Source organism: Culex pipiens, chromosome 1, assembly GCF_016801865.2.
Source record: "Culex pipiens pallens isolate TS chromosome 1, TS_CPP_V2, whole genome shotgun sequence".
NCBI classification, from domain to species: Eukaryota; Metazoa; Arthropoda; class Insecta; order Diptera; family Culicidae; genus Culex; species Culex pipiens.
Window position 1 is genome coordinate 22734584 of NC_068937.1, and position 13122 is coordinate 22747705.

Consider the following 13122-nt stretch of genomic DNA (forward strand, 5'->3'; position numbering starts at 1 on the left):
TACGGAGCGTCGGATCGAGGTGCTTTTTGTGGCGTTGGGTTCGTGTAAGTCCAAGGAAGGTTCTTATGCCGAAAAGTTACAACTTTGGCCACTCTGGAACTGATTCCGGAAAATCTGCAGATTGTATGGGAAAAGTTACGTAAAATCAAATTTTGATCACAGGAGGCTGAATAAGCAAACAAGCTAAAAACGTCAACAAACGAAAAAAAGGCAGAACGAAGTTTGTCGGGTAAGGCTTGTTTCTTATATTTTCAAATTTATAATTTTGAAATTTTTATATTCTAAATTTTAAAATTCTAAAATTTTAAGATTCTAAAATTTTAAAATTCGAAAAATTTTAATTTTTAAAATCTAAAAATTTAAAAATTCTTAAATAAAAAAAATCTCAAATTTAAAAATTCATAATTTTTAAATCTTTTCAAAAATTTCAAAGGCTAAAAAAATGTTAGGTTAATAAAATAAAATTTCAAAAATTCTAATATTTAGAAATTCTAAAATTTTAAAATTCTGCTAAAATTACATTTTAAAATTCTTAAATTATATTTTAAAATTCCAAATTTAAAAAAAAATCGATTTTCAAATTCTTAAATTATAAAATACAAAAAATTGATAAATTCTAAAAAATTTAAATTCTGAAATTATAATATTTTAAAAATTTTATATTTTAATTCTTAGTTTTAAAAATAAAAAAAAATATGTTCATAAAGTAAAATTTCTAAAATTCTAGTATTAAAAATTCTAAAATTTCAAAAATACAAAATTTCAAAATTATAAAATTCAATATTCATAAATTTTAAAATTCTAAAATTTAAAATTCTAAAATTCTAAAATTCAAAAAAATAGTTTTTAGAATTCTCTGATTTTGAAATCCCAAAATTTTATATTTTTACACACTGAACCTCTAAAACATTCAAGTTTCTTGAATTTGGAAGCCAATAGTTCTAAAATATTAAAATTCTTTTGTTTTAAAATTACAAATTATAACATTTTTGAATCCAAAAATTTTATAATTTTCTAAATTTAAAAAATTCTGCAATTCAAAAATTCTGGGAATCTAACTCTAAAATTTAAAAAAGAATCTTTAATTCTTAGTTCAAAAATTTAATTGTAAAATCCTAAATTTATAATATTCTAGATTTTTTAAATCATTAAATTTTAAAATTATTAAATTTTAAAATTCTACAATTCCAAATTTCTTAAACTAAAAAATTCTATAAATTCTATAACGAATCTAAATTTTATGAATTCTAAATTTTAATTTCTGAAATTGTATTTTTTTATTGTAAAATTCAAAAATTCTTAGTTTTTAAATTATTGAAATTAAAAAAAAATATTTTTTAACATTTCTAAAACTCTGGAATTCTTAAAAAATAGACTGTTAAATCCTTAAACTCTTAAATTCTATTTTTTTCAATTCTTAAATTGTAATATTCAAAAAATAAAATTCCAGATTGCTAAAATTAAAGAAAAGGACCAAACATTCGAAAACTCTTAAACCCCACATTTTTAAAACTCTTCTTAAATTCTGAAATTTTTAAGTTCTATGATTTTCAAATTTTAAAAATCTAAAATTATGTATTCAAAAAAAATTAATTCTCAAATCTGACAGTCTAAAATTTTAAAATTACAGTATTCCAAATTTTTAAAACTCTAGAATTTTAAATACGATTGCATTTTTCAAAATTCTGAAATAAAAAAATTATATATTTTTTTTAATCCTAGAATTTCAACAATTTTAAACAATTGCAATATTCTACAATTGCAAAATTTCTTAAACTCTCAATTTTGAAAAATAATCTAAAAAAAAATAATTTAAAAATTCTATACTCTGGAATTCTGCAATTTTAAAGCTCCTTATTCTCAAACATTAACATTCTAAAATTTTAACATTCTGAATTTTGAACATTCTAGAATTTATAGAATTCCAAATACTCAAATTGCAAAATTGAAAATTCTGCTATTCTTAATTTCTAAAACTCTAAAATTTAAAAAGAATCTAAAATTCTTACTTTTTATAATAAAAATTCAGAAATTTAAATATGTTTCATTTCTCAAATAAATAATTTTTATAATTCTTGAATTTCAAACTTCTTCAACTCTAAAATTATAGAATGAAAATAACGAATCCAAAATTTCAAAATGCTACATTTTAAAATCTAAAATTTTAAGATTTTTAATTCTGAAATTTTTTAAATTCTATAATTCTACATTTCTAAAACTCTGGAAATATTAAAAATCTTAAACTCTAAAATCGTGAATTTTAGACATTTTTTTTTAATTCTAAAACTGTAATATTCTACAATTAGTAAATTCCAGATTTCTAAAATTCTTAAATTTAAAAAAGGATCCAAGATTGGAAAAGCAAGCTTGAATTCTAAAATCTAAAATTCTATAATTCTAAAATTTTTGAATTACAAAATTTTAAATATCTTAAATTGTATAATTTTAAAATTACAAAATTCAAAATTTCTAAAAATCTGAAATATGAATCCAAAATTTTAAAATTCCCAATTGGAAAATTTTGGAATTCCAAAATTTTTAATTTTTAAAGCTTTGAAATTCAAAAAATCTACAGTCACATTTCTACAAATTCTACATTTCTGACACTCTTTTCAAATTCTAAAATTCTAAAATTGGAGCATTCGAAGCTCCAAATTTCTTAAACTTTAAAATTCTAAAGTTTAAATAAGAATGAAATATTTTTGAAATTCTAATGTATCTGACATTCAAAACTTCTAAAACATTTTGAAACTTTGAAATTCATAAAAATTAAAACTCTATTACTTAAAATCTCAGTGGCAGTGCGTGGCCGAATGGTTACGCTGTCCGCTTTGTAAGCGGATGATTCTGGGTTCGATTCCCATCTGCTCCAACCTTCCATCGGATGAGGAAGTAAAATGTCGGTCCCGGCCTTGGTTTTTGTTAGGCCGTTAAGTCATTCCAGGTGTAGGAGTCGTCTCCATGCCATAAGTACAAACAACACACCAAACCAAGCCTACTCCGGTGGAATCGCTGGCGGCGGTTGGACTTGCAATCCAAAGGTCGTCAGTTCAAACACTAGGGTGGAAGGTTCCTTGGAGTAGAAAGAGGTTTGGGTGCTCTCCCCATTCAAGCCTTCGGACTCCTAGGTTCGAGCAGAAACTTGCAATAGAGACCACAAAAGACCCGGCAGTCGTTAATGTGGATGGTTTGATTTTTGATTACTTAAAATCTACACACTCATTTTTGGTTTTCGAGCTCGGCAGAATTCTGCCGAAAACAGAACAACTGATTTCTTCGGCAGAAAAATGCCGAACTTCGGCAAATTAACTGTCATTTTTCACCGAGTAATCGGTATGATGACTCACATTTTGCCGAGATTCGGCATATTTTTCTGCCGAGCGATAAGTTGTTCTGATTTCGGCAGAATTCTGCCGAAGTTCGGCATAAAAATCTGAGTGTGTACAGTTACAAAATTTAAAAAAATTGCGCTTCCAACTTTCTTAAACTCTTAAATTTATAAAAGAAATTAGAATTAATAAATTTAAAAATTATTAAATTATAAAACTCTAAAAATCCTTTAAAAAGAAGTTCTATAACTCTAAAACTAAAAAGAAAACGAAATTCCATAATTCCAGAAATTTTCACACAATTTTACGTTTCTCCAAAGCTCTAAAACTAAAAAATTCTAAAATTTCTTCAATTCTCAAAATTAAAAAAAATCGAGCAATTCCTTAAATTTAAAACAATAATACAAGTTAAATTAAAATTTTCAATAATATTATGCCAATATTAGTTTTATTGGCATAAGTTTTTGTCTTTCCATCTTGAAAATTTCCTCAAAAAATCAGGGGTCTAAAAATTAATTATTGCCTAAAAAATAACTTTCATTGCCAGATTTTTATTCAGAATTCAGAACACATTTTATGAGCCTATTTAAAAAAAATATTTTCATCAGTTCTTTAATACCTGTTTTAGCCATTTTTTTGTCAAAAGCAATATAAATATTGTATAAATATTAGGCTTAAAGTTCCAACATTATGTTTTTTTTTTCTCTCCCGCGTTTCTTCTGATCTCCGTAATTTATTTCTCAATTTGTAAATGAAACACGCACCAATAATTTCTCTATACAAACAGGTGGCAACTTTATTGGTTCAAGAACTATTTCGTGCAGGAAATCCGTAAACCAAGTTTATACCTCTCTAAACTCTTCCATATTTACAAATAACACAAAACCCGTCCCTCCCTCCTACTCCTTAATCTTCTCCTCGGCGTAAATGCACTCCCCAAAGGCGTCACACTTGCCCACCGAAACGGGCTTGAACCAGTGCAGCTCCTCGGACACGTGGCACGACTCGCGCAGGGCCGGCCTCGGCGGGCTAAACTCCGTCACCGGTGCGCCCTCCCACTCGAAGCCCTCGAAGCGCTGCCCGTCCGACCGGTTGCACTGCATGCTCAGCGGCTGCTCCAGATAGTACTCGAACAGCTGGTCCGCCCGCGGCCGGTTCCAGCGGATTTGGTGGTAGTTCTCGGAGCGGGCCCCGTCCGGATCGACGCCGAGCTGCTTTTCGACTCTGGAACAATTTTATTTTAATAAATTTAACTAGAAATAATTTAATAAAAAATTACTCACTCTCGCATGTACTTGAAGTAGTTGTACAGGGACTTTTCGGACAGGACGCTCTTGCACAGCTCCAGCTGCGTCGCCGGGTAGTAGTGGATGTAGTTGACGCACATCTCGTCGCTGATCGAGAAGCCGCCGAGGGTGGCCGTGTCGTAGCCGCGGGTGTCGTAGTAGCAGGTGGTCAGGAGGGCGTCACCCTGGGAATTAATAAAAAAAAATGCCAAAATTTATCTTCTTCTAATTTATAAAAATTTACTGTTTAAAAAATTTAATAAAAATTTAAATTAGTGCAAACAATATCTTAAAAAATTATGCAACAACTGAATCCTTACATTTAAAAAAATCGTGGTTTCGTAATGTGAGAACAAAAAATGGATCATTCTTAATCCATATTGTTGAACTGTATTTTTTTTCTGTAATCCGAAATTTTGCGTCTTAAACAAATTGCAATAAGTTGACATTTTAATGTATTTTTATTTTCAACGATCCATACTTTTGTGATTTTTGTTGTATTTTTGAAAACAAAGCAATAACTTTCGAGTTGTCTGAGAAATATATCATCATTTGATACTCATGTTGCAAAAATAGAACATTTGAGTTCTTTTTAGAAAATCCGTATTTCGTGCGGATAGCAATTTTGATAAACAAAATAATTGAGAACGATAGAATTTCTTTCAAATTACTAAGGAAAATATTATTAGGAATTAAATAAATGCAATCTTTTTCGTTGAGTGCAAAAACATCAATTTCTAAGAAGTTGTTAATGAAGAAAATTTTCTTCTGAAAATTATTGATTGTTTTTTTCTTGATACGAAACTTCGGAATAATCTTCAAGGAGCGATTTTTTTTAATGTATTGAGATTTGTTATATAAATTTAACATAACATTACAACTAATTATTTTTAAAACATCTGCTTAAAAATTCATATCAATAGCAATTTGATTAAAATCAAAATAACAAATTTCGAAAAATTACAGAATTTCAAAAATTTGAAGCTATGAAACTTTTTCAGATTTTCTATGTTTTTTCAATATAAAAATTTAAATTTTTCAGTTTTTGGTGTATTGAAAAAATTAAAAACTCTGTTGCCACTCTAATTCAGGTAGAATTGATTCTACTCCCAATTATCACAACATGACGAAATTCACTTAGCAATCTGCTAAAATCTCCGTCTAAAAACGAAATGTAATGTTAAAATTAAAAAAATAAGAAATCTGGAAGTCAACAATTTGAAATTTCAAAATTTACATATTCAAAAAATAAAAAAATAGAATTCATAATTCGAAATTGCCAAAACTTACAGGCTCAAAAAACGTAAAAAAAGTACGAATTATTAAATTGAAAAATTACGAAAATATTACAATTGTTTTTTTTTAATTTTAAATTTTTAAAAAAGTTTTTAAATTATTAAATTATTGAATTATTAAATTATTAAAATATTAAATTATTAAATTATTAAATTATTAAATTATTAAATTATTAAATTATTAAATTATTAAATTATTAAATTATTAAATAATTAAATTATTAAATTATTAAATTATTAAATTATTAAATTATTAAATTATTAAATTATTAAATTATTAAATTATTAAATTATTAAATTATTAAATTATTAAATTATTAAATTATTAAATTATTAAATTATTAAATTATTAAATTATTAAATTATTAAATTATTAAATTATTAAATTATTAAATTATTAAATTATTAAATTATTAAATTATTAAATTATTAAATTATTAAATTATTAAATTATTAAATTATTAAATTATTAAATTATTAAATTATTAAATTATTAAATTATTAAATTGTTAAATTATTAAACTATTAAATTATTAAATTATTATATTAATAAATGATTAAATTATTATTATTATTGTGATTTCAAAAGCAGAACATTCTATAAATTTTGCAGTATTTCAAAACCCATATTTCAATAACTGAAAAATCTGAGTTTTTTTCAAGTTATCCTATATTTGTGATTCTCTAAACATTTTTTGAAAATAATGCAATACCTTTCAGATTGTCTGAAAATTTGCGATCATTGCAAACCCATATTGCTTAAACCATAAATTTTTTCCATTAATTCGTAGTTTTGTGAAGATTTGAGATTTTTTAAAAGCAAAACAATTTCATTTGAAAAACAACAAAATTATTTTTTTCAAAAATCCGTATTTTTCAGAAAAAATTCAGTTTTTTAAATACTGCAATTAAATATTTTCGATATTTCTGAGCAGTTTGCAGTCATTTGCCACCAATCCTGCAAAATATTATTTTTTTTTCGAAAATCTGTATTTTTGTGAAAAGTAAAACATTCTTTGAAATTTGCAATCACTTGACATCATATTGCAATCTAAACTTTGAAAAATATTTGCAACGGCCTAACTGATTTTTTTCCTCAAAATCCGTAGTTTTGTAAAATAAAAACGCATATTTGAAATGTCTTCGAAATTTGCAATTTTTCGTCAAAAATATAGATTTTTTTTTAAATCCGAAAATTTCAAAAAAAAAAATGTATGGAAAAAGCAGAAATTGTCGGATCATTGTCAAGTGTGAGATTATTATGTAAAATTTTATGACAAACAACTTTGTCTAAGACCACCAAACGATCCGAGTTAAGCCTGGAATCGAATCAGGAAATACCCCTGATGTCGATATTTTTGTTGTTGTCACCCTTATATGGATGGCAAAAAACAACTACTTTTACATTTCTTTCGATCATCTGAAATTTTGTTGCAAAAACTTCAAGTTTAAGTATTTTAGTTATGTAAAAAAATCAGTATTTACTAGTATTTAGTACTTCACATATGTCACAAAATTTTGTGTTATTTTTTGTGCATCCGTCCATAAATTTTGTGCAAAATTGATTGTTTAAAACACAATTTAATAATTTTAGAATATCTTTGAAATTCCCAATTTCTATCAACCATATTACAAAATTAAAAAATCTCTAGTAGTTCTGAAATCATTTTCGAAATTTCTATGAAATTTGAATTTTTTTCACGACCCATATTGCAAAACTTAAAAAAATGTAATTTTTTCTACATTTCATAGTTTTGTGAAAAACTTGAGTTTTTTTTAAATCGAACCATTACTTTCAAAATGTCTGAAAAATTGCAATCATTTGACACCCATATTGCAAAAACCGACTGATTTTTTTAAACGTAATTTTTAAATGTTTTTGAAACAAAAAAAAAAATCTTTTTCGAAATGTTTTAAAAATGTGTGGTACTTGAAACCCATATTAATAGAACTGAAATACTGAGTTTGGTTTTCTATAACCCGTAGTTTTGTGAATGATTTAAGTAGTTTTGAAAACAAAAAAAATCAAAATGTTTTTGAAATTTGCAATAGTTTGACACCCATATTAAAAACTCCTAAAATTTTCAGTTTTTTTTTTCTAAAAATTCGTTGTTTGGTGATTTTTTTTAGTTTTTTTTACTTACCGAAAAATTTCTTTCAAAATGTCCGAAATACCAATTTTCAGACACCTTTAAACCGTTTTTTTTAATTCGTAGTCTTGTAATTTTATTGAAAACTTAAATAAATCTTTCAAAAAAGCTGAAATATTCTAATCTTTTGACACTTAAAACAACTTAAAATCCGTGTTTTTTTTTTTCAATAAATCGTTGTTTTGTGGACTTCAAAAAATTTCGTAACGATGCAATAATTTTCGAAATGCCTGAAAAAGGTGTGATCATTTGAAACCCATTTTTCTGCATTTTTTCTATAATCTGTTATTTTTGTGAAAATTTTAAGTATTTTGAAAACAACCCATTGCTGATAATTTCATTACTTTTTTGTGAAATGTTTTAGTTTTTTTTTCATTTTTTTATTCAAAAATTCCGAGAACTCTGCGATTTTTGACACCCATACTACTAAAACATTAAAAACTTGTGCATTTTTTTTTCAATAATTTGTAGTTATTTAAAATATTGGAGTACTTTTGAAAACACATTTACTATCGAAATTTATTTGAGTATTTTTTCCCATAAGATAAGACCAATGCAAATATTTTTCAAAGTTTTTTCCTCGGGTCTGGCCGCGGTAAAAAATAGAAAAATTTAAATAACAAGCCATAGCCTCAAAATTTTAAAGAAACAAGTGTTTCAAAATGCATTTTACAGTAGTTCAGTTATTTTGCAATTATTAGTTTTCAAAAAAATAAATAAATAAATAAATAAATGATTTGACGAAAACCAAAAAAATTAAAATTACAAAGATTGTTGAACCCAAACCCAAATACCTATACTAACTTTAAATAAATTTTATACCATCCTAATTCGCAGATCGCTGAAAAAAATTAAGATAAAACCAATATTTTTAAAAAAATACAGATGTACAAACCCAAGGGAGAAAAAGTTTTGAAATTTTGTAGTAAAATTGAGTGTTTTTTTTGTTTTGCACAATACACACCACTTTCGCGATGTTTGAGAAATTTGTTCTCATTCGATTCTTATGTTGCAAATATAATCCGAAGTGTTGGACACTTTTAACACAGACAAACAGACGTAAATCTCTTTTTAATTCCATCAATCAGGAATATAACGGCTGATTTGAATTTAAACTTAGTTCTCGGATTATCCACCAGAATAGGATGGCGCTGCAATCAAGGCACACTTTCAAATGACGTTTAAGCCAAAAGTTTCAGGTAGCGCGCCAAAAGTTTTGTTTTTTTTTTTCTGCTGCTACTTGAGTGTGAGGATGGACCAGTTTGGAGAAGATTGATCGGTGGAATTTTTGGATACGGACCCGCCTCCGTGTGTGGATTCCGCTGAATGGTCTGTTGAGCATTTAGATAATCCTCAATCCTTCCCGGCCGAACCGTTAGAAGAAGAGACGCCGGATTGGTTTGAAAGTTTTATCACAAAACACGAGCTACAGGATGAAGATATGCCGGATGCGAACTGCGGAAGTCTACTGCTAGACCGACACGAGCCACTGGACGAAGAAATGCCGGAAGCTACGAGTAACGATTCCGGTGTTCTGAACATCGGAAGATTCTTAGGCAATTCCAACAACGAGACGCCGTCCCATTCAGCTGATTTTGTTATTTCATCCGTCGGCGTTGGTAAATTTCAACTAGATCTTGAATGAATGCAATTAGAAACTGAATTTGGTCTACATTATAGATGGTGTACCCCAACTTGACCAGGTGAATGGGTTAGGCAATGCAGTGTCCACCGAAATCGCCTCGCCAACCTCGAGCACGCAAGAGACCGCGAGAATCTTGACTCCGTCGTGGTCCTCAAATCCGGCCTTCGTGAATGACGCGGTATCCAGCGATGGTGATTGCGCTTACCACGATTTCAGCAACTCGGTATTGACAACCCGGCCGACCTCGAGAATGTTGACTCCGTCGTGGCCCTCAAATCCGTCCCTCATGGATGAACCGGTGTCCAGCGATGGCAATTGCGCGACCCGGCCGACTTCGAGCACGAGTCTACCAAACAGCGTTTGCCTTCCTAAATTGCTTGCCGAGAAGGTAGCTTAACCTCACGCCAAGAAATTTATTATTTAAACTCATGGCCAATTTGTGGGCATTGTTCACAAACAGCGCAGTAATACCCAAACCACCCTCAAACTGGTGCATCTTTCCATCAACCTCTGCAGCCTACACGAATGTTTCCTCGGCAAGATTTACCTAGTGCATGGCCGCAATCGGACGCGGACGTGGACCGTCTGCGTGAGTTAAGAATTTGAACTTCTTGCATTCTTCTCACATAGAGTTATCTACGCGCGCATGTATTGCGTGTACGTACACGAAAAAGATTGAGGTTAAATTTTGTACCCGCCAGCAAAACAAATGGGATGCAGGCCAAGGGCGAATGATACTGATAATACCTCTTCAGTTGACGCTTAGGCGAGGAACATCCTGGAAGGAGCGTCACTGACTACGTCCGTAGTCCTGTTAGATCATTCTTGATCAGAACAGTATAGCTCTGGTTCCTTGCAAGTGTCCTATTTTCTTACCTCCACGTTGGCTTGGTTTTCATGGTGACCTAGCTGGTGGCCTGTGGAAACGGATCGTAAACCTTTGACCACCGCGGGTCAGAGTCGAGACGGCTAAAAGAAAGGGGCGCGTCAATGTGGGAAAGGGAAGTTATTTGTGATTGTAGACGGTATTGTTTTGATTCGCAGTATGTTGAGTCAACTGCTGTGGATGTACCTGAGCATCGCAGAACGGGGTTTCTCTCCTTTCCATTTCCAGCTACCATCTATCTTCTGTTTATTTTGTTTCACTGATGTTCTAAAACGGCTTCTGTTTACTATCCTCCATTTGATTTTGATTTTACTTATTTGATTCTCTTATTTCTCAACGCTTTTCCACTCTATTTTACCAATTGATGCTGCTGTAACAAACTGTCTGCTTTCCCTTAATTTGGCAGCGATGTCAATTTTGTTTATCATGTGCCCTTTCTTTATTTATCTATTTGAATAATTTCTCATTTTCCCTGTAAATTGCCCTCAATAAAATCTAAGCTTGTTTGTTACCTCTATTTATTAACTATTGTTAATTTCTTTTAATTAATTACTATCTTTCTTTCACTATTGATTCTTTACATAGTATATTTCCTTCACTGTCCATTGTTTTGAAACTTCACCTTTTTCTTAAGCAAGTGAGGTTCGAGCCCTTACTAAATTTATGGAATGATTAAAGGATTAACACAAATATTACTATTGTACTTTTGAAAAACTTTTCTAAAATGCTTAGGACCAAAATATTATAACAAAACACCGCGACAAAAGAAATAGCAACATATAAACACGACTCAACACTAGGAAAGATTTCAGGAGAAAACAATACACAGTAAATAACAATTAGTTTTTGAATTCAAACTAAAAATATAACAGTTTTTGCTTTAATGAAAGTTGATAGGCACACTATAAATGGTTAGGCGCTTATACTTACATCAAACCCTACTTAATGTACCACCCCCGGCCGAGTTAAAATGCGTAACCGGAAAAGAAGGTGTGCATGCCTGGCACGAACACTCAAAGCGTGTTCTAGCGTGCTGCTCGTACTGACTCAGAGCAAGGGTGAGATGTAGGTGTAAGGGCAGTGCGTGTTCGTCGGGAACCTGGTGCATAAGATCGGTCAAGGCCCGTTCTTACACTGAAAATTGCGAATTGCGAATTGCGAATTGCCAGCAAAACAAATGGGATGCTAGTGTGCGTGAGCTTGGGCTTAGATATCTCTATGTTGGTAAACAAATGTAAATGTTAGTAAACAAATCTCCCTCCTCTCACTACAACAAGAGTGACCGCGTTCACTCACACACTAACCAATTCTCATATACAGTGATGCTTAATGCTAGTATTGGCCACCAGATCGAGCTACTAGCTAACCTTTTTCCATTTTTTTGTGATTGATGGATTTTCGTTAAATTTGTTCAATGATTTACGTCTGTTTGTCTGTGCTTTTAAGTATTAAAAAAAACTACTTTTAAAATGTTTAAAAAATAGCAGTACTTGGAAACCCTCTTTTTTTCATGGTAGGTTTGTTTGTTTGCCTGGTGAGACAAAAAAAAACGTAAAAAAAAATTGTCCCAGCCTAACATGTTATATATTTTTTTTACAATTGTAAAAATGTAAAACAAAATCAATTAGGGGAAAGTGGGGCAAGCTTAGGAAATGCTCGTTATAACCCATTAAAAACGATAAAAGATCTGTCGGATTTTTTTTATAATCATCTTATTCCAGGTCTTGACTAAGACTTTGGTAGAACAAATTTTTAAAAAATCCAGTTTTTTAATGTAAAAAATTGATTTTAAAATTTTAGATTTTCCGTACGTTCTACTCAACTAGTGGGGCAAGACGAACAACCCGTTGGGGCAAGAGGGACAATCTAGGGGACAATGCATGAAACAACATGTTAATTTGCTAACAATTGAACTGTTATCACTTACATACATCAGATTAGAATGTATTTGAAACGTTTCTTTCATTTTTAGATTGAATAATTATATTTTACTATAAATTTGATCGTTTTTACGAAAAAAATAATTACTTAGATGATAAACTGTAAATTTTAATAATATCACTATATTTTGTGTGGACATTTTTTTTATCAACTGTTTATCAGTTTTTAAGTACTTTTATGTATTTATTTCCCAATAAAATATGTTGTCACAGCAATTCGTATTTTTTTCCATACTAAAAACCCATACAAGATTTTTTAAAAGCTCTCAAGAAAAATAACCAAAAGTTAAATCATACTTTATAATAGGTGCAAGTCATTGATAGGGACACTACTGATCTAGGAAAAATAGCATTTTGATAAAATGAGCCTTAAAACGAACCCTAAGCCTTATTTTGTACTTTTCAAAATTATAAGAAAACTAAGGTTTTGACAAAAACTTCATTCAATCATATGCCCCGTGGCGTTTACGTCGTTTTGGCGGTTATGTGGTAGTAGTATCAACTAATTGCATTGCTAGCAACAATTCCTCATACTGGAAATAATCAAAATTGTAAAAATTACGGCCGTACGAGCGATTGTTCCTCTTGCCC

At 29.5% G+C, this 13122-nt stretch overlaps 3 protein-coding genes across 3 annotated transcripts in view; 1 reads left to right on the forward strand and 2 right to left on the reverse strand.

Annotated features, from left to right (window-relative positions):
• Nucleotides 1–13122, reverse strand: part of LOC120420190 (iron-sulfur cluster assembly 2 homolog, mitochondrial) — a 454760-nt gene that overhangs the window by 48226 nt on the left and 393412 nt on the right. The window lies entirely within an intron of this gene.
• Nucleotides 4187–13122, reverse strand: part of LOC120420172 (tyramine beta-hydroxylase) — a 33991-nt gene continuing 25055 nt past the window's right edge. Inside the window, exons 3-4 of the mRNA XM_039583137.2 lie at nt 4613–4800; nt 4187–4553 (exon numbers count right to left, since the gene is read on the reverse strand). Of these exons, the coding sequence (XP_039439071.1) occupies nt 4229–4553; nt 4613–4800 (513 nt within the window). The 3' untranslated portion in view covers nt 4187–4228. The remainder of the gene's footprint in view (nt 4554–4612; nt 4801–13122) is intronic.
• LOC120420174 (uncharacterized) lies at nt 9105–10417 on the forward strand. Its single transcript, XM_039583140.2, has 2 exons — nt 9105–9679; nt 9741–10417. The coding sequence occupies exons 1-2, from the start codon at nt 9502–9504 to the stop codon at nt 10100–10102; spliced, it is 540 nt and encodes a 179-aa protein (XP_039439074.1). The 5' UTR covers nt 9105–9501; the 3' UTR covers nt 10103–10417.

What these genes read in the sequence shown, in the direction of transcription:
- LOC120420174 (XM_039583140.2), top strand. Translation starts at nt 9,502, where the DNA reads ATGCCGGATGCGAACTGCGGAAGTCTACTGCTAGACCGACACGAGCCA. An exon ending in TATTTCATCCGTCGGCGTTG is followed by an intron (nt 9,680 to 9,740) that starts GTAAATTTCAAC and finishes TCTACATTATAG; the next exon opens with ATGGTGTACCCCAACTTGAC.